General features: G+C 42.1%; 1 protein-coding gene across 2 annotated transcripts in view; it reads left to right on the top strand.

Moving 5' to 3' along the window:
- Positions 1-18,453, top strand: part of LSAMP (limbic system associated membrane protein) — a 981,452-nt gene that overhangs the window by 314,598 nt on the left and 648,401 nt on the right. Inside the window, exon 1 of one of the 2 annotated variants that reach the window (XM_068181112.1) lies at positions 2,143-2,335. The exons of the other annotated variant lie outside the window; for it this stretch is intronic. Within the exon in view, the coding sequence (XP_068037213.1) occupies positions 2,158-2,335 (178 nt within the window). The 5' untranslated portion in view covers positions 2,143-2,157. Of the gene's footprint in view, positions 1-2,142; positions 2,336-18,453 lie in introns of those variants that run through there. 2 annotated transcript variants of the gene reach the window in all.

The following is an 18,453-nucleotide window of genomic DNA, read 5'->3' as shown; positions in this document are numbered from 1 at the left end:
GTAAGAGCTTAAGCAGGGAAAGGATTTGTTCCCCTCATTTATTTTTCCTGCAAGGAGGAACTGGTGTTTTTCCATCCCCATTTATGTTTTCTTCTCTACTGTTATTAAAATGTATTCTCACCCGTCTAAGTTTTCTGGGAGCAGACTGATTTTATACTAATTTGTTCATTATTCTCAGTTGTTAGATTGTACGATTGAATTTTAGCCTCTGGTTTATTTGAGAATGTTTTTTAACTGAGTATCTACTCCTAATTTCCCATGCCATTTGATGGCTCAATGGTGCTGTATGGCATTATTCCTATTCCTGTATCAGTGAGTCCAAACACACGACAAGAGGTTTCATCTTTTTGCCTATTCACAAATTGTCTATGAATATTTATCTGTAAGTATTCAATGACTCCTATATGGATGGCACACTGAGGTCTGTTCCAGATATCTGCAAGGCCATTTCTGAAGAGAATGTGTGCATTGAGATATGACTGGGTTTAGGGTGTTCACAAGCTCTTTAGTGTTACCTACTTTTCCATCTCTAAATAACCATCTCTATCCTTTCTGTCTTTGCATACAATTTTCTTCAATCTTGCATACATTTAACTGAAAAGAAGTGATCCTAAGCCTGTCTTATTGAAAGGAACCACCTGATCTTGCTCCTTCTTATTGAGACAATTTTTTTTTCTCTCCACTAAATGAGTTTCATCCCATCGAGGTGCATGGTGTTGACTGTGTAGAGGACACGCTGTAAAATGAAGTTGTGTTGCTGACTGATGGAGAAAGCACAAAGTGTGCAAGAGTCCAGGGTGAATATTATTTGTGAACAACCACTTTATTGGCCCCACTAGTGGCAATCACATCCACACGGCTGGAACTGTAGGCAAGACAGCTGAGCTGGTGCACTGTGGTACAGTTCCCGTGCAAGTGAACAGGGATTTGTGTAGGCAGGAGGGCCCATGTTGACAGGCTGCTTGCTCAGATGTTTGTAAGCTGAATCTGTAATTTGCTAGCAAGGGTCAAAGCTTGATGATGTATGTTCATATATCCCCCAAAAGTGATTTTTCCTTCCTGAGTAGCCTCTTCACTGTAGTGTTGCTCCTTTCTACTATTAACATCAATAGTCTTTAGATCTGCCCCCCCCACCCCGTAAGTAAGGCTTTTTAAGCAAAATAAATTTATTATGAGTGCTTCCTCATATTGTGAGTTTTATTATCTACATTCTGTTCAGAAATCTCAGTGAAGCAATGATACTGAAATACTCACGAGCTGTGTTACCATTTGTAGACTTTCTGTGCAGCAGCTGCAACTGCTGCTTGGCATGGGTCTTTCTGGCACACAGGCATGATTGTCTGAAGGACAGCAGTGGCGTTTCATTGAGAGGGAGAATAGGCTTGGGGAAGGAGTCAAATTCACTACATGAAAATTAAAGAGTGGGTTTCAGTGTCAAGATGGGAGCGAGCCTGGGTGGGGAGCCCAATTAATAGGAGATTTTCAGCTGTGTTTGATGCTTGTTACTTCACTATCATGTTTCCCCCATTTTTTGGTGAAAAATCAAGAAAAAAATAATGGATATACCTTATAATCTTAAACAAAGCAGTCTTTGGTTTTCTGTATGTACCCAGCACCTGTATGTTTCATAAGGTTGAAGTGGTGATAGGTGTTGCCAGGGGCAACTGCAGGAAATTTAAACACGCTGAAACCAAAAGCCTCAGTCAGATGGCTATGGAAAGTTCTGGGGGCTGTGCACTGGGATGAGTTGGGCAGAGGGTTCCCAGAGACAAAAGAGCCCAAGTAACAACTGTGAGACCAGCCAGGATCCAGCAGCCCTTGTTTGATTAGGTGAGGGCATTGCCAGGGTAACTGCAGCAGGTTTAAACACTTCTGGGGAAGCATGAGTGCCCAGGAGCAGTGGGATCCCTCAGCAGGGCACAGCATCATGTACAACACAAGTACAGGTGTGCAGGGGGAGCGCAGGAAGGGCTCCTGCCCAAAGGAGGGCTAACACACAGCAGAACCATAAAGTGGCAGTCTAGGAGCAGCAGTTTACGCTGAGGGGAAAGAAGAGGCCCCTTCTCCCCAGTGTTAGCAGGCTGAGCTCCCAACACTGTGGTTACTAGGTGCTGTAGAACTCTTTCTCCAGTGTCTGTGGAAGCTGCTGCACTAGTGATGTCAGAGGCTTCCACCCAAACAGACCTCACAATAGTAGGGGTAGCTTTGCAGGCCCTGGTTGTACAGTGCCCAGTTCCTGTCCAGAAAGCTGGGGCTGAGTGTCATCTCCTCTTCAGAAGGTGCATCCTTGTGAAGGAGCTGTGTGACCAGGACAAGGAGATACACAAGGAAACAAGTAGGTTGCATAGAATTTTGACAATAAAGAAATAGAGAGGATAATCTCAGAGACTTTACAGATGCAGGAGATGCGGGTGCACTGCATCTCACAACAAGTTGGAAGTCAAAGAGGAAAATCATCATTCTCCATAGAACTCCTGTTCCTCCTCATGACTCGACATTAAAAACAGGTTCAGTGCCCTCCACTCTGAGGAGGAGGTGGGCGAGGCTTTGAGTCCCCCAGAGTTGAGCCACACAGGATTGCCATTGAAGTGGGTGACTCCCTACTCCAGGGGAGAAACCCACTTGCCACTCCGACTGGTTATCCAGAGAAGTTTGTTGCCTGCCTTGGGCTCGAATCAGAGATTTCCTGGAAAGGTTGTCAAGGCTTGTCAAGACATATGACTGTTACTCCCTGTTGGTCTTTCACATGGGCAATAATAATACCAAGGGTACATTGATTATCATCCATCAAGGGTACATTGGTAATCATCCAGCTTGATTTCAGAGCTCTGTGGATGTTTGTCAAGGATCTGGCTGCACAGGTGGTTTTCTCCTCAATATTGCCAGTCAGGGTAAATGGTGAGAGAGGAACTGAATGGGACAAGAGGCAATGGGCAGAAACTGGAGCACAGGAAGTTCCACCAGAACCTGAGGATGAACTTAACTGTGCAGGTGACTAGGTACTGGAATAGGTTGCCCAGAGAGACTGTGGAGTCTTCCTCACTGCAGATATTCCAGAAACATCTGGGTACAATTCTGTGCAATGTGTTCTAGGATGACCCTGCTTCATTTGGGAGGTTGGACCAGATAACCCATTGCGGTCCCATCCAACCTTACCCATTCTGTGACTCTGTGAAGTGAAAAATGTTGCAAAACTTCAACTATTTTTTTCTGCATGCAAAATAGCCCTGGGAAATAAGTCCCCTTCACATTTTAGAGCCAATTCAGAACTAATTTATTATATTTATTTTTTGATTGCTCCCCTGTGACATCTAACACAAGTACTCCATGTAATCCATAAGACTTGTCTGATGTTCTCTCAGGCAAGTAGGACAGTAGTATTTTTTTCCTGCTCCCCAGGTGATCATTTTCTGATGTGCTCTTGAATGAGAATGTAAGTTCCTGGGGTAGGAAATTATACTTTTTGTTTTGAGCTTGCCTGTAAGCATGATTAAAATAGCCTTTTTTTTTAGTGTTACTTGGTAAGGTGGTCCTCCCTAATTCATAGGGCCATCCATACAAGGAACTAGATCTGCTTTTCTTGGTATTCTGTCAAGACTTTCATGATATTTCTGAGCTCAAATTGTTGGAAGATCTGTTCTTGCTTTTGCTCAGCCAATAATTTTGCTTCTCTCTTTTTTTCTTCATAGGTAAGTCTTTGGGCTTTTTAATCCTCCCTGATTATCTTTATGGTAAGTTATTTAACTTGAGTTCTTTCTGCGGTAACGTCACTGTGTAATTTGGATTGGCAACAAAACTGTCATGTCGTGTGCTTGCATGTGCTAAAGGGAGGGGAAAAGAGGGATGGGTAGACATGCACAGCTTGTTCTGAATCCTAGTAACTATTAAACATCTTGATGCCGTTGAGCATAGCTGTGATAAATACCAGCATCTCACTGTAATTAGCATCCCTCAAGTTATGCCCAAGTATCAGAACATCCTGTCACCCAAATGGTACTGGCTACTGGTTCTATGACTACCAGAGAAGGTAGCAAGCAATATTTGTGCTGGAGCTGAAGGAGTGGTTATCTGTCTGGGAGGATTGTATTAATGAGATCTTGGCACAGCAATGCTTTTTGTTATGGTTTTGGTAGAATGTATATGTTGTAAAACATTCAGAAACTGTTGTTGGGTGGCAAAGAAAATTATATGTTCATATAGGATAGGATATTAGTGAAGTCACTGGGATTTTTTGTTTGTCAGAACCTTAATATGTTCCATATGGCAGCTGTCCTTTTCTGTGACAGCTGAGTTCTGCTGAAGATCTGGTAAGTCAGAGTAAAATGACAGACCAACATTCAGTCTGGACTGAATGGCAAACATGCACCATGCTCAGGTCAGCCTGCTGATCACAAGCGGGTGGTGGAAGGCAGGGCGCACAGGTATTTCAATTGCTGTTGAGATATGTGGTATGAGATGAGTTAAGCAGGCTTTTTCTTTAGAAGAAATTTTTGATCTGTGTCTTGAGCCTTGTTCAGACTTAAATAACCAGTGTGGGGCATTTTCAGAAATTCTTTCTGCTTTTGGGAAAAAATTCTTTGTTTTACAAGTAAACCTCATAGACTGCCTCTCAATGTCTGCCCTATGTGATAAAATGTACAAATGGAATATGTCTAAAATGTTAGTGATATACTCAGATTAAGCAAAAATTTAAGTTTGCAGAATTAGCAATTTACCGTTCACATCAACTGCTCTGCTGGAGATTATCCCTCACCAACAATTTCACTTGCATCAGGGTAAGTGTCTGGTTTCTGATTAGATATTCAAATTACTAACTTACCTCTGAAGATTGGTTACCTGGTATGTTGGCAATGACAAGATGTTTGTAATCCAGGCATAATCTGGCAACATGAGTATGGCCTAAAAATAATTTTTGAAAAAGCCTTATTGCAATTAAAAACCCCCTTTTACTCAAGTAGATAGCTCATTTAGTGTTTGAAGAGACTAGGTGAGAATGTGGGTTATTCAGATCCTGTACAAAAATATATTGTGGCTTGGGTTTTTCATAAAGTGTTAGCATATGTTAGCTGTGCTGTTGAAGTCAAGAGCAAATCTTTCTCCTTTTTTTAATGGTATCTTTCTACATTGTTACATGGTCCATGATCCTCATGTCTAGAGAAAGGAGTAGGTAAAACTGAGCAAAGTTTGTCATCTATCCTAGAATTTCAAGCTTCATTAGAATCAAAAGGTTAAAGACACTGTTTCCAGTATTGCATAGGACAAAACTATGTTGTGTGACAGTGAAGGGGGAGTCAAAGTTCCTAAAATGGCACTGAAGACTAGGGACAAATCTTAAAAGTACTTCAGCTGCTCATGAGCTTGTCTTCCTGAAAATCAAAGGACTCATGGATTTGAGTTATTTTTTTGAAAATAGGTCTTTTTTTTTTTTTTTTTTTTTTTTGAAAGCTAGTTTTGAAAACATATCCTACACATTTAAAATAGGTCATTCTGGACATATTGAACAGACTTAAGAGCTGTGGTTGTTCTGATGTTCAGGGTACTGTGGTTTGTTGGTATTTGTGCATAACCATACATCAAGGGAAAAAAATCTGAGACACTGGTATGGGGTAACTTTTACACATAAGTGTGTGAGGTAGTTCTAATAGAACATAGGATACATGGAAACCTCTTAATTATCTGATTCAGCTTTTGTTAAGTATTCCTTCATAAATTTGCATTGTGATTGGGGTGGCTTTCTCCTAATAGTGATGTTGGTGACCCTTGTCTAATTTTACTTCTCTGAAGTTTTAAAAGCCCCTCTTTAATTTCCAGTCTCAGTGTGTTCATGGCCAGTTAACATCCATATGTTCTTATGTCAACATGATCTCTTAGTTTAAAGAGCTCTTTTCCCTCCCTGGTGCTTAACCATCTGATGAATTTATAGTTGCTAACTGCATACCCCTCCACTCTCCTACTACCTTTCCCCCCTCCTCGAATTCCTGCTTGTTCACAGAGGGAACAGGGAAGGGACTCCAAGAGATCAGCTGAGCAACACTGTCTTGACGAGGTCTGAGGCAGCCATGACGCAGCCGAACAAATCTTCACCTCAAACAGCCTGCTGTATCAAGTTTATATGGGAGAACTGAGCTATAAAAACTGCAACTCTGTGTTCCTACAACAGTGCTAAAGTGGCCAGATGGATGTCAACCTAGCAATATGAGGGGTCCCAAATCTTCACAGTGACATCTGATGGCATATTTAGTGCTGGTGCTCAGATGGACTTTGCTGCAATGTTTCTTGAACACAGCTGCTAGTCTGTGAGTTTTCTTTATTAATGAATCACAAAGAGGCACTGGGACTGGATGTATAGTTATAAGTGATTGCTCTGCAAATGTATTTTTTCCTCTTTGGCTTCTAAATTACCTGCTTAGTATTTCTGGGTTTGCAAGTTGATGGAAGGGTTGTGCCTAAGGGCCATTTGAGTTTCTGGAAATCTCACCCATAAAGAAGTCCTCTGTAAACCTTTTAGGGGTGAATTTTGTTTGGGGGGTTGCGTAGATGTCTGTCCAGAGCCTGTCAGTCGCTTTATGACCATATGTTGGCAACTGATGTGAAGATGGATTCAAAAAAATATGCAAAGTGTAGTACCTGCTTGTGCCTTTAAAGAGCTCATGAATCTTGAGCATCCGTGCTTTGGTTTATTTTGTATCTTAGAATGAAGTTTTCTAAACAGGTCTTATGCAAGGCCTGAGGTAGGGTATGAGTTTCACTGAATTTCATATGTCTTAGGCACTGTCGTGCTTCTGGAAATATCACTGAGTTTTGCATAGTTGTGTTTCTTTCTAAGGCTCAAGGCAGCTATTTCTTGACCATCAACATCAACAAATGGCTCCTGTAATAGATTTGTTTATTGCTTTATCTGCAGACAATTTTACTCATTTTTTTTAATATCGCTTTTATTTTCTTCTTAAGTTTACATATGATAATGGTATTCAAACATAGCACTAGCATCCATCCATTCTGTTTCTTATGTTCTTTTCTGTGAAAGTTGTGTGAACCTACAGAAAAGTGATTGCACAAGCAGAAAAAATAATTTCAGTACAGAGATTCAGGAAAAAACACCTATGTTCTTTCTGGAAGTTTGTGGAGTGATATAGTCCTGAACACAAGTGTCATGGTGGTATGAGGTAGTATTGAAGAATCTGCTCTGTCGGATTCATTACACCTCAGATTTTTCCTTATGGGAGGCCATGGGATGCATGCTGGATAATTTCCTTAAGGGTGGAAGTAAAGATGTGTATTAGGTCTTCCCATATCAGGGTATTTCTGGGGTGAGTTGCTGGGTATTTCTGGCCCTTCACTACTGGATCATCCCTGTTGCTGTTAAGCGTGGATCAGGCAGTTGGTGCTCAGTGTATCATATAAATTTACTGAGATTAATCTGCAGAGTCTGTTGCCAAGCATCTAGTGCCTGCTAAGCTGTTTCCTGCAGAAGCCAGGTGGGCACTTGGCAAGAGCTGTGCATTATCAGCGGGAAGTGCCAGTTCAGACTGGATCACGTGCAACCCACCAACCACCCCAGCCCTGACAGAGCTGTTTGTAAGGAGATGCTGTTCCATCACCATGGGGGCCTGGGGACTCTGAGACATCTCACTGCCACTTGAGGAAACAGACTCTGGTGTTTTGGCAACTACATACAGTAGTGAGCAAGAAAACACAGGCAGTGTCAGTGTGGTGGCTTTGAGGGTTCATTGGGGGCTAATGCTTTGCCCAAAAAGGAATAGGATTTTGTTGACATTTCTACATCTTCCACTCAGGAAGTACAGGAAGGTGAACTTGTGTGTATTTGGGATGATACCATTACTTGTATGGAATTAGGATCTGGAATTAGGATTTCCCATTTATCTCCAGCTTATGCCCCACAGTTCAAGTTGTGCATTGTCTTGAATGATTCTCAGCTTCATGTTTCTAAGCTCTTACCTGAGTGTGCCTTGGAGGATGTACTAAGCTCTGACTTGCAACCAAGGCAGACTTCAGAATCATAGAAAGTTTGGCCCACAACTCCAAACATTGCACTGGCTGCACAAAATTAGAAAAATTCATTTCTATTTTTTCAGCTGTGTTCAGGCTGCACTTCTGAGTGTCTCTTCCCAGTAAGTGACCATGGGCGCATAGCAAGTTTTTCTAAGGCTTTCAGTGGCTGCTGTTCCTTCGTACCTGATATCAGCCAAGTAATGCTGTAGCTGTGAGTTGGAGGGCTCCTCCACATATCAGAGGAAAAGGAGAGAGAGAGATCAGCATCTAGCATTTTATGATGTGCTTCATTCTTGTCTCGTGTCATTCCTGCTTTCTCCTCTTGCCTGTTTTTTGCTTTTTCTTTCGTAATGCTAATGTCTGTTTGTTAAAATAATCATTTTTTCTCGGCATGAGCTTCTGTCATTAGATGAAAGGTCATGGATAAATTATGAATCTGGAACGATAAACACAGAGGAAAATGGATTGAAATATATACAGCAAAGGGTTACCAATTAAAAAACACTTTGCCAAGCTTGCACCGAACAGACAGCCATGCAGCCTCTGATTTCTCTTTGCTTATAATTAGCTGCCATTGAAACTTAATTACTTTCAGGACTGAAAGAAGTGAAAATTAAAATTTAAAAAAGGGAACTAATCTTTTACTGGAGAGATTTCTGCATTAGGACCCATTCCATGGAGACAGAAGTCCAATTCAGGTTCTTCATATCTGGAAATCAGAGATGGAAAAGGGATATGTGAGTAAATCTGTTATCTTGGATCTTGGGTTATTTGAAAGCTCTGCCTCTGAAGTCTACATTCCAAAGGTATATGGATATTCCTTTCCCTCTGAGGTTCCTGATGTGCTGGTATGATGTGAAGGATAGATACTGCAGAAAGCCAGCTCTGCTCCCCATTCAAGAGCATCTCCTTAGGTCCCATTCCAGCAGACCATTCCCACATGGTTCAGAGAACCTTCCTTCAGGGATTCATCTGTCCTGAGTGCCTTAAATGATGGTGGTCTTAATGACTTCTCTTTTCCTATCCAGTTAGCTGAATTTTAAAATTTATTATTTGAGGTTAGGTTCCCTGAAATAATTATTTTCACCTCTTTTAGCTTGTTCATGAGAGAGATACAAGTTGTTACAGTGCAAGAGGTTGTGTGGATATCTACATATAAGAGTTTCCCACAACCATGTATTTTGCTGGAATTTCTACTCCAGTCAGAGCACACATCAGTCACAAATGTATTGTTTTGGGCTGTTGGATGTTTCCATATGCAAGTGACAGTATAATTAACTCTTCTAAAATTCAGTCCTCTTGTGCTATAAGAATATGGATAAGCCATAATTCCTATGGGGGGGTGAGGGAAACCATCAAAGAACTAAAAGCTTGGATTTCTAGTGCTGGTTGTTATTGATGCCCCCATTTTTAGAGCCCCACACTTGAAAGTTAAGAAAGCAGTGTTTCCTTTTAGCAGTTCTTGCTGTGCTTTCTATGGATAAAGCTTTCAGTGTGTTTTCAAGTTGGGCATCTGGAAAAGCATGTGTGCTTTCAAGTTTTCAAGACTTGAATCAGTCTCCATAAGGGACTGTGTGCATCTCCTCTGAGATAAGCTGCAACGATCTTGGTGAGAGAGAAATGAGTAGAGGGAGAAATGCCTTTACATAGGCAGCAAATTAAACTTCCAATGCAAAGAAGGCAGGCATAAGTCTTGCATTCATCATATTCACCCAAGATCCATGAATCAAACAAATAGATATTTTCATCTGTTACATGATTATTAATTATATCAGTAGACTATCCTCCACTGCAGGTGAAGTCTTTGTATATTTAAGAGAACATGACAGGCTGTGTTAATTCCAGGCAAAAACCACGTTCCCACTCCTTCGGCACAAGGAATAACCTTCAAAATGCAAATGAGTTTTGTGCTTCAAAAAGCACAAGATCCTAATGATGATTTTTGAGATAAAGGGAAGCCCTTTTGAATCTAACTGGTATAGGAGGACTATTTCTACAGAATTAAATTTAGTATTTCCTTTCTCCTTTTGGCACCATAGTGTGGAAATTCTCATTAGAAAGAAGAGTTGAGTCAGATTTTTAAGTAGAAAATGGGGAAATGCTTTAATAGGGCAGAGGAGCAATACAGGAAAACTTAAGAAAAATGCAATAGGCTTGTTATATAACTGAACAACCTAACTGTTGTGAACTGTTACCAGTACTCAAAGCTGAAACCAAGACTTACAATGCAGACTTGTGGGAAATACTTTTTGAGTGAGAGTGATATCGATAATGGGTTTAGGGAAGCAGTTGCTCCATATGAGAAATAGATACCGGTAGCTTGTGATATTTTTGTCTGGGGAAAGAAGCAGGGTTTGTAGTCCCAGCGACTAGCTACTGTTTTTCTTTTTTTGGCATGGCTTTGTAGGAGAAGAATGTGCAAGAATCTGAACCACCTATCCATTCTCTGACCTCTGCTGCCAGTGCAATTAACTACTGATGAACAAAAGTGTCGTGACATACAGGTTCATTCTCCCTGGTTACACTTCTGGCACTACTTCTACGAAGTTTTGGATGGGTCCATTAGACCTCCTTGTAGGCTCCTTCCAACACTTTTTCTAGAGAGCTAAGTGAGATATCCTTAATTCTTCCCAACAATAGAAAAAGGGCAGCCTGCCATTTGAGGAGCCAGGGTCCCTTTGAGCTGGAGCAGCATGGGCATTCCTATGCCAGATGAGTAGGGTTCTTGGGGAAGGTGGCTGGGGGAAGCTTTTGGAGGGCCAGGAGGGAAGTACAGCAATTTCATTTCACTTGAAGTCACCATGGCAGCAAATTACTTCTCCTTCCTTCCTCCACCTTGTTTAAAAAGAAAATGGGGAGTAACAATGGCAAGCACGGCCTTCAGCTAGAGTGAGCAGTAGAAACTCATTTACAGCTGAAAAATATATAGAAAAGAAGTCAGGAAACCATTGAATGATTTGTAAAAGGAGCATGGTTTTCTTGTTTGCTGCTCCATTCACTGTCTTCTCTGTTAATCTCTGAGAAGAGAGACAGGCCATTTTCACAGCCAAGAACAATTTACCTGTGTGCTGGCACACAGTTAAGAGCAATTTAGAAAACATCAAAAAAATCACATTCCAAATTAACATTTAGCTGGTGACATTAAGGGAATTTTTTTCTTTCCCCTCCCATTCAGAAGTTAAAAAGCAGGATCCTTCTTGCTCCCTGAATGGATCAGAGAAGCATGCTGCATACAGAGGGTGGGGTGTGAGGTGCCCCTGAAGAAATGAAGAAGCTGACTCCGGCAAGGGATTTATGGGTGCTGAGTCCCATGGCTGCATGCCCTCTGGGCATGTTGGCACCTCAGGTATCCCAGTGCATTTGCGTCTGTGGGAAGATGCAGCTGCACATGTGCAATGCGTGGGGTGTGTTTGAACTCACCTCTGACATATTGATCCTTGTGCATTTGCATTCAGGTGTAGGCATTTCTCTGAAATGTTGAAAATTCCTCATACTGGAGTTTTTGCATCAGTGCTGACATTGTGACTCTGATGTTGCAGCATCTTTTCACTTTGTTGTAGTATAGATATTACTAAGAAATTAGTGCCACTAAGGCTAGGCCTTATGCTTTTAAAGCCATGTTTGCCAGCAGGATTGTTAGCTGTTTTAGGGAGAAGGAGGATTAAAACCAGAATTACTCCTCAACATGAAGCAACAGTCATGGATCAGTGGGTGAGAAAGCTGTTCCTCCCCTCCCATCCACCTCTGGTACCCCCATAAGTATAGCAGTGGCCAAGGAATTATGTAAGCACGTAATTTCCAGCTGCTGATGCATTCACCTTTCCTCTGGCCTCTCTTCAGCAATTCCATAAAGCATGTACGGCTGCAAGCTGTACTGGAGGTAACAGATTCTCCTGATTCTTCAAATTACTTTTTGAAATCATGACATTGTCAGGAGGTAGAAAACTCATCTCCTAAATCTCACAACCTTACGGGGAGCTGAAGCTACATGGGAGTCTCCCAATCCAATGACCAAAGCACCTCTTGGAAGCTCTTCTTGGGATAGGATTGGGCCTGCTGCCAGCTCCAGCATCCATTTGGCTTATGTGGCCATGATCTGACAGAACTAGTGTCCCAGCCTCTGCAGAGAAGTTTGGTGTCATGGTCTCAGGAGTCACAAGCTGGCTGCCATGTAAGAATGGTCTGGCCTTTTCCACCAGTGCTTTATTGATTTACTAAACAAGAAAAAATGTCTTGCCAACATATCGGCATCTGGGAGGAATGCTCAGAGCAAATCAGGATAACGTGCTGGTCTCTGTTGGTGGAGAAAGCATATGCCCTGTGATTGCCCATGCACCACCTTCTCCCTGGGTAAGAAGGATACCCCCTTCTGCCTGCCAGCTCTGAACTCCCTCAAACCCACATGAAAGTCAATAGCTGACATGAATCAACCAGTGCCATGGACCTTGGTGAAGCTAGGAGAAAGGGGAAAAGCCAAGCTGTTTAGATGGAATGGAGTATGGTCTCTTCTTGGGCCAGGGACAGTCTCACCTCCACCCAAGAGGATCCTTGTGCAAAAGTGTTAGGAACTAGGAATGAGAGTCATCCTAAAGCTGTTCAGCTGTGCTCACCACAAAACCAGGGACCAGGAGAACAGACCAGATGGTTCTCTCTCTTTTCTTACAGGCCTAAAGGGCTTGGTAGGCATGTGGGTGGCAGCGCCCTTTCCCTGTCCTGGAAGGGGATTTCACTTTTTGGTTTTTTGTTTGTACAGATCTGGCATCAGCATTCAGGCAACCTTGTATTTGATAGAAATGACATGCCAGTGTCATGGCTCACACCCTGTACACCAGAGAAAGATTTTAGGAGATCCAAAAAGACCAATTAGTGTGTAAGGTTGTGGAGAGAGTGTTGGGAAGAGTGAAGGTGAGACAGGATGTTACACAAAGATAAAACTCGATGGAAGAGAGAGAGTTGTTTTGAGCACCTAACACGGAATGGGTCAGCATGTTATCAGCTGGGAGAATATATAATATTCAAGGAATCCCTCCCTCATTCCTCTCATGTGTGATGCAGAGAGGTGGCAGCAGTGGTTCCCACTCAGATCTATCTAGAGGCAGTGTCCTTGGCTTACCCTTATCTGTTCACGTGGATGCAGCCCAGCTGCATTTTTGCTGAAGAGGATGCTGTGGGCCAGGTGGAAATGCCTTGTGCATGGCCAGCTGAACCCCCTCAGTCTCATACATGCCTGCCCTGCTCCACAGTGCCACGTTGACCTGGATTATTAGAAAGTGGATTCTTCATTTGCTGCAGGAGAAAGCCCTCCTATATGTGCATATACTCATCTTTCAGCACCCACCTTCCTGCAGAACATCCCTTTAAACATGTGAATGGCTTTAGAAGCAATCCTCCTGCTAGTTGTGTATAGTGCATATTCCCTCTCATCCTACTCCTTCCTTCTCTGCTAGACAGCACCTATCCCAACTTCCTCAGAGCAGTCCACCCCATCATCTATTCTGCTGCTGTACATGCCATGTCTCCTTTTTTTTTAAATTTAATTTAATAAAATGAGTGTGTGTGTTGATTTGCATATTCATGGATCACTTGATTAATAATTGATGAGAGGGCCTGGGGCAGGTGGTTGAGAATAAAAAACATTTAGCAGAGAGTAGAGTGAAAGGAACAGATCCCTTGCTGGCACATGTCCACAGGGGGAAGAACTGCTGGGGGCTGGCAGGGAGGGAAGGGGAGAGGCAGAGTAGGTGTAGAGCTGAATGTCACCAGTGGAATGTAATTTTGTCGATTTAAATAATTAATCATGTCCTCGGAATCTGTGACATTTCAGTCACAGAGGCTTTCTCCTCTGCCAGAAGAGTGGGAGCAGGGAGGTTGCTCTCCTTGGGATGGGAGATGAGGACAGGGCAGAGGTTGTGGGGAGTCTTTGATGGGCTGATATCTTTAGTAGTGAGAATATTGAGAATTTAGAGGAAGCTGCTGTTTGGTAGCCTAAATCCAAGACTCATTCACAGACCCTGCTGCAGCGCTGTGGTTCTCTGATATGACCAGCAGGACTGCTCTGTGGTGAAGTGTGAGAAGGCATATTGGTTAGACTGGATTATTGTCCTGCAGAGAGTGGAGTCTGAAAACTCCTGTTCCCAGCCTGCATGTGTGCTCAGTCTCCAATACTGCTTCCCCAATAAATCCCGCATGTGTGATTTTTGGGTGGAGAAATAGGGAGAAGTCCCATATCACAATCTGAGGGAAGTAGCAGTGCTTTAAAGGCATTTTAATGACAAGGTGCAGCTGCTGAATTCAGATGTTCAAGAACTAATTTCTATGACCTTCCTGGCAGGAGGGATCAGCCATGTGGGAGGGGAGGGACAAAAGAAAACTAGGGGCACAACTGCTTCCTGGGATCTCATTGAATCAAGTAGGAATGTTGGCTGCCCATCTCGCTTCCCCAAATCCCTGCCCTTCTGTCCCTCAAAGACTTTGCAGTGTTGACACGCCAAATATAAATACTGCCAGGCTTAGGCTTAATGAACTTCCAGGGTTTAAGGGCAAGAGAGTAAGGTATGGCTTCAGTGATCTGAATATGTACATCCATCCTGAATACAGATGTCTTTAGTGTTAGTTTCAGGATTTGTTGCTACCTTTCTACTAAATGTGCTGCATTTTGCATGACTTGGGAAAAAGACTTTCAGTTTTCTCTCTAGAAATTGTCATCAGTGGCATGAAAAATTACTGGGAGTGATGAATTTATCAATGCCAGCACAGCAGAGGTAGGGAGACCTGGCTAAGCTGGGAGCATTGGCAGAAGCTCCAATGTTGCTTGTAGTTGCGAAATTAATGGTTTTAACTCTCAACTTTGTTACTAAAGCTGAGAAAGCCACTGGGACCAGCCACCCCCAAGCCAGTAGCTTTTTTTCTGATGGTGTCTGCACAAGCAGAGAAAGCTGGTGAAGCGTTCCTGCTGTCATCTCCAAGGCTGGGGCTACTCTGAATCTATTTAGCAAAAACAAAACAAAACAACAACAAACAAACAACAACAAAAAAAAAAAAAAAAAAAAAAAAAAAAAACCAGTATCTGGAGAGATTCTTGCCCTGGGACTCATCCTCTCTCCATTCCTCTTGCTGATGATAGCACACAGGATCAGTAGGGGAAATTTGGATCCATAACAGATTTTTCATCCTCCAGCAGGGGCTTTGATAGTATATTTATGAATAATCGTCACAGTTAAAAATGAAAGCAGCCTTTAACAGTAGCCCAAGGGAGGCACTGACCATTCACTTCTGTTAAAATTTAGCTATCTTTTAATAAATAGTAAGGCAATACATTGTGGAGCTGAGATAAGTGGTTAGGTAGTTACTATTAATTTTTTTTACAGAATTTATTGATACAACTCTTATACTATTACACTGTTTCCAGTTGGAGAAAGCTCCAGCTCTTTGCACGCTCTGTGCTCTGCTGCTGCTTTTCCCAGCATTTGCAGCTAGGAGAGATGGGATCTAGACTAGCTCTGAATTTCCCTCTCCCCTACCTGCACCTTTGCCACCACCACTGGTTTTCTGCATCTCTTTGACAGCTTGAGCTATGCAGGAATATTTTGACTGTTTTTTCTTATCTATCTTACATTTAAAATCAAATTATCTCCATCTGAGATGCTGCCTCACTTCCTCACATGCAGCTAGTCTCTTCTAAGCACTGGGACAAACTTTTAAGTGCACTGTTACCTTTGAGGGCACTATCTTGAAGTCTTGCCTGTGTGGCAGCCTGGAGCTGTAAGGTCAGAATTTCCACAGGCACAGGAGGTGTACTGGGAAAGTAAAGCATCATTTCATGAGCTGGCATTTGGACATTGCAGAGATTTCCCTGACAAGAGCCTTGGCATGCTGCATTTTTGGAAACATACCAGGAAAAGCTTCAAAGATGTGTCCAGTCTTTTGCTTGCTTTGCCCTGTCCAGGGCAAAAGAAAGAAGATGAAGCTTCAATAATTTGGAACAATTCTGGTATCCTACGGCTCTGCCTTATCATTTCAGGACTTCGTACAGACTTGGGTGATTTTATAGCTTCTACCACTCCTGGAAATCCTTCAAGAACATGTAAGGCTAGTTTGAATCAGCATGGGAAAATACAGAAGCTTCTCTAGACTTTGCAACCAAATTTTTTGAGCCAGGAAAAAAAAAAAAAAAAAAAAAACAACCAAAAAACCCAAAAACATATGTAAGGGCTGTTAGTGGGATGCTCGTGTACCTTTTCCACATCTGAGGTAGAATGTCTCTAATAGCAAATACCAAATTAGTAAGAGTTCTTTGCAAACTTTTTTGCTCAATACCAAAGATATTGGAGGGAGGGTGCTGAGTTCAATTTTATTCAGAATTTTAGGTCAATCTTTATTTTAACAGTATTTTCACTCATTATTCTACTGAGACACCATGATTCCAGAGAATTGACTGTGAAAGCAGATAGAAAAGAAAGATATGAGTGTAGTCAGACAATTTCACTCTGTATTTCTGTGTACTTGCACACACTAGTGATAATTTTAAAATAAATGTCCTAATCTAAACTTAAATGGAAGACATGGTAAGCATTGGACATGAATTCTGCATATGTTTTTCTGCAACAGAGTATTTCATACTTGCTGTTTCAGGTGCTTGAAACCTGCTCCTGGACATAAGGCCAGGCACATCACTTACTTTTAGGTAGAACGCAGCGAGTAGTTCAGTCTTCCTCAGTCTCCCCAGTACCCTATCATCACTGTGTCTAATCACAACTGTTGAGATGATTATCTGCATATGTCCCTGGTGGAAAGGCAGTGTTACTCTTCCCATTTCACAGAAGGGGAGAGAGATGCCATGCAACTGTGTGACTAATGCAGGGTCCCCAGGGAATGAGTTGACAGCAGTGTCTAGAGAAAACTGCAGGAAGCCCGAGTTTGGTAGTGCATGCTGCCTTACTGAGTGGCAGGAATCCCACTCCCTGGGATCTCATCTGAGATTTGTCAGTTCGTTTTCCACTTGCAATCTGGTGATAAACACCAGCCTCTGCCAGCCTAGTGATTTAACATAAGTGCATCTCTGCAAAGTCACTGATTTGATTGATTGGAGATTGTCCACATCTGGGTAACTGCAGTCAGAGTCAACTTTCCCCCCCCCAGTTTTCTTGATTTTTATTGACATTTGAGACTTTGGGCCATGGCTGCAGGAAGGAAAACCTGTAGTCAGAATTCAGGTCTGTAGACAAGTTTCTGCAAAGTCTGAAGGTGGAGATGGTGTCTTGTAGTTCAGGGCTGTTTCATTGCTAATCTCTTTGCTATGTAGTTAACCTCAACAGTGATTTTAGGCATATTGTACCTATCTTACAACTGTCCTGCTGGTAACATGCACAATTAATATGACACCTGGGAATGTAACACATGCTTCATGTCACTGAATTCAATTCATTTAGCCATTTTTCCCCTGGATATATCTTGGATAAGGTCAGTGAATTTGCACTGAAATTTCATTTGTCTGTGCACATACTGCTGCATTATCACAAGATCCCAATTAACAATGTCAGACACATTTGTCTCCTTTTCTTCTAATAGGAGAAGAAAACGCACAATAAGCTGAACTTTCACAATGCTTTTCAGCACACAGGCCTTGGCACAACCTAGGGAATACCCTTCTATTGCTAAAAATAATAGCTCTAAAATAGCCCAACTGTTAACTAAAATTTGTATAGCATGGTAGATAAATCATCTGCTTAGTACATCTGAAACATTATGTTCCAATCCTGTTAAAGATGTAGTTATTCAATATTTCAATTAACTCTTCTGCTGATATGATTATATATAAATTAAATCTTGTTAATATTTCCAAAGCCATGATAGAGGAATATATTTGATCAGATATTTCTTTTTATGTGCATGAAAGACCTGATAGGGAAGAGAGCTGCAGAACTGTAAAGAGATCTGCTATCTCTAAACAGAAATTACTTAAAGGAAAGAGTTGGCTGTGGGAGATGCTTAGAAGCATCTCACTCTGTTGTGCGATCTCACTTTTTTTCCACTGTGCAAGCACTGTTCATCCTCAGCAGAGGCAAAATTATAAGAAAAGACAGAATTGCAAAGAAGTGGTGATACAGCAGGTTGCACTTCTCCTTTTTAGCTAGCCCTGTAATGATATTCCTGTGTAGCAAAAGGATTTCATAGGTGTTGGGAGCATTTTTCCTCACAGACCCATTTAAAACCTTAAATTTCAGTCCCTGTGATGCTTTCAGCAAATACAGGTTACTCGTCGCCAGGCTTTCCAAGGTCTAAACGAGACAATTCCATTTTCATGGTGCACGGCTGAATTCTGCCTCTGCTTTCTGCCGCAGGACAGTCTTCCCTTGCAGCCCTTCTCCTGTGCTGCTAAGGGAGTTCCTGCCTCTTTTGGGAACAGGCTTGCTTTAAAGCAGGGAATCAATCTTTGTTTGC

The sequence above is a fragment of the Anomalospiza imberbis genome, chromosome 2 (genome assembly GCF_031753505.1).
Source record: "Anomalospiza imberbis isolate Cuckoo-Finch-1a 21T00152 chromosome 2, ASM3175350v1, whole genome shotgun sequence".
Lineage (NCBI taxonomy): Eukaryota > Metazoa > Chordata > Aves > Passeriformes > Viduidae > Anomalospiza > Anomalospiza imberbis.
The sequence above is the reverse complement of the archived record's forward strand: the minus strand, read 5'-3'. Positions and strand labels throughout refer to the sequence as shown.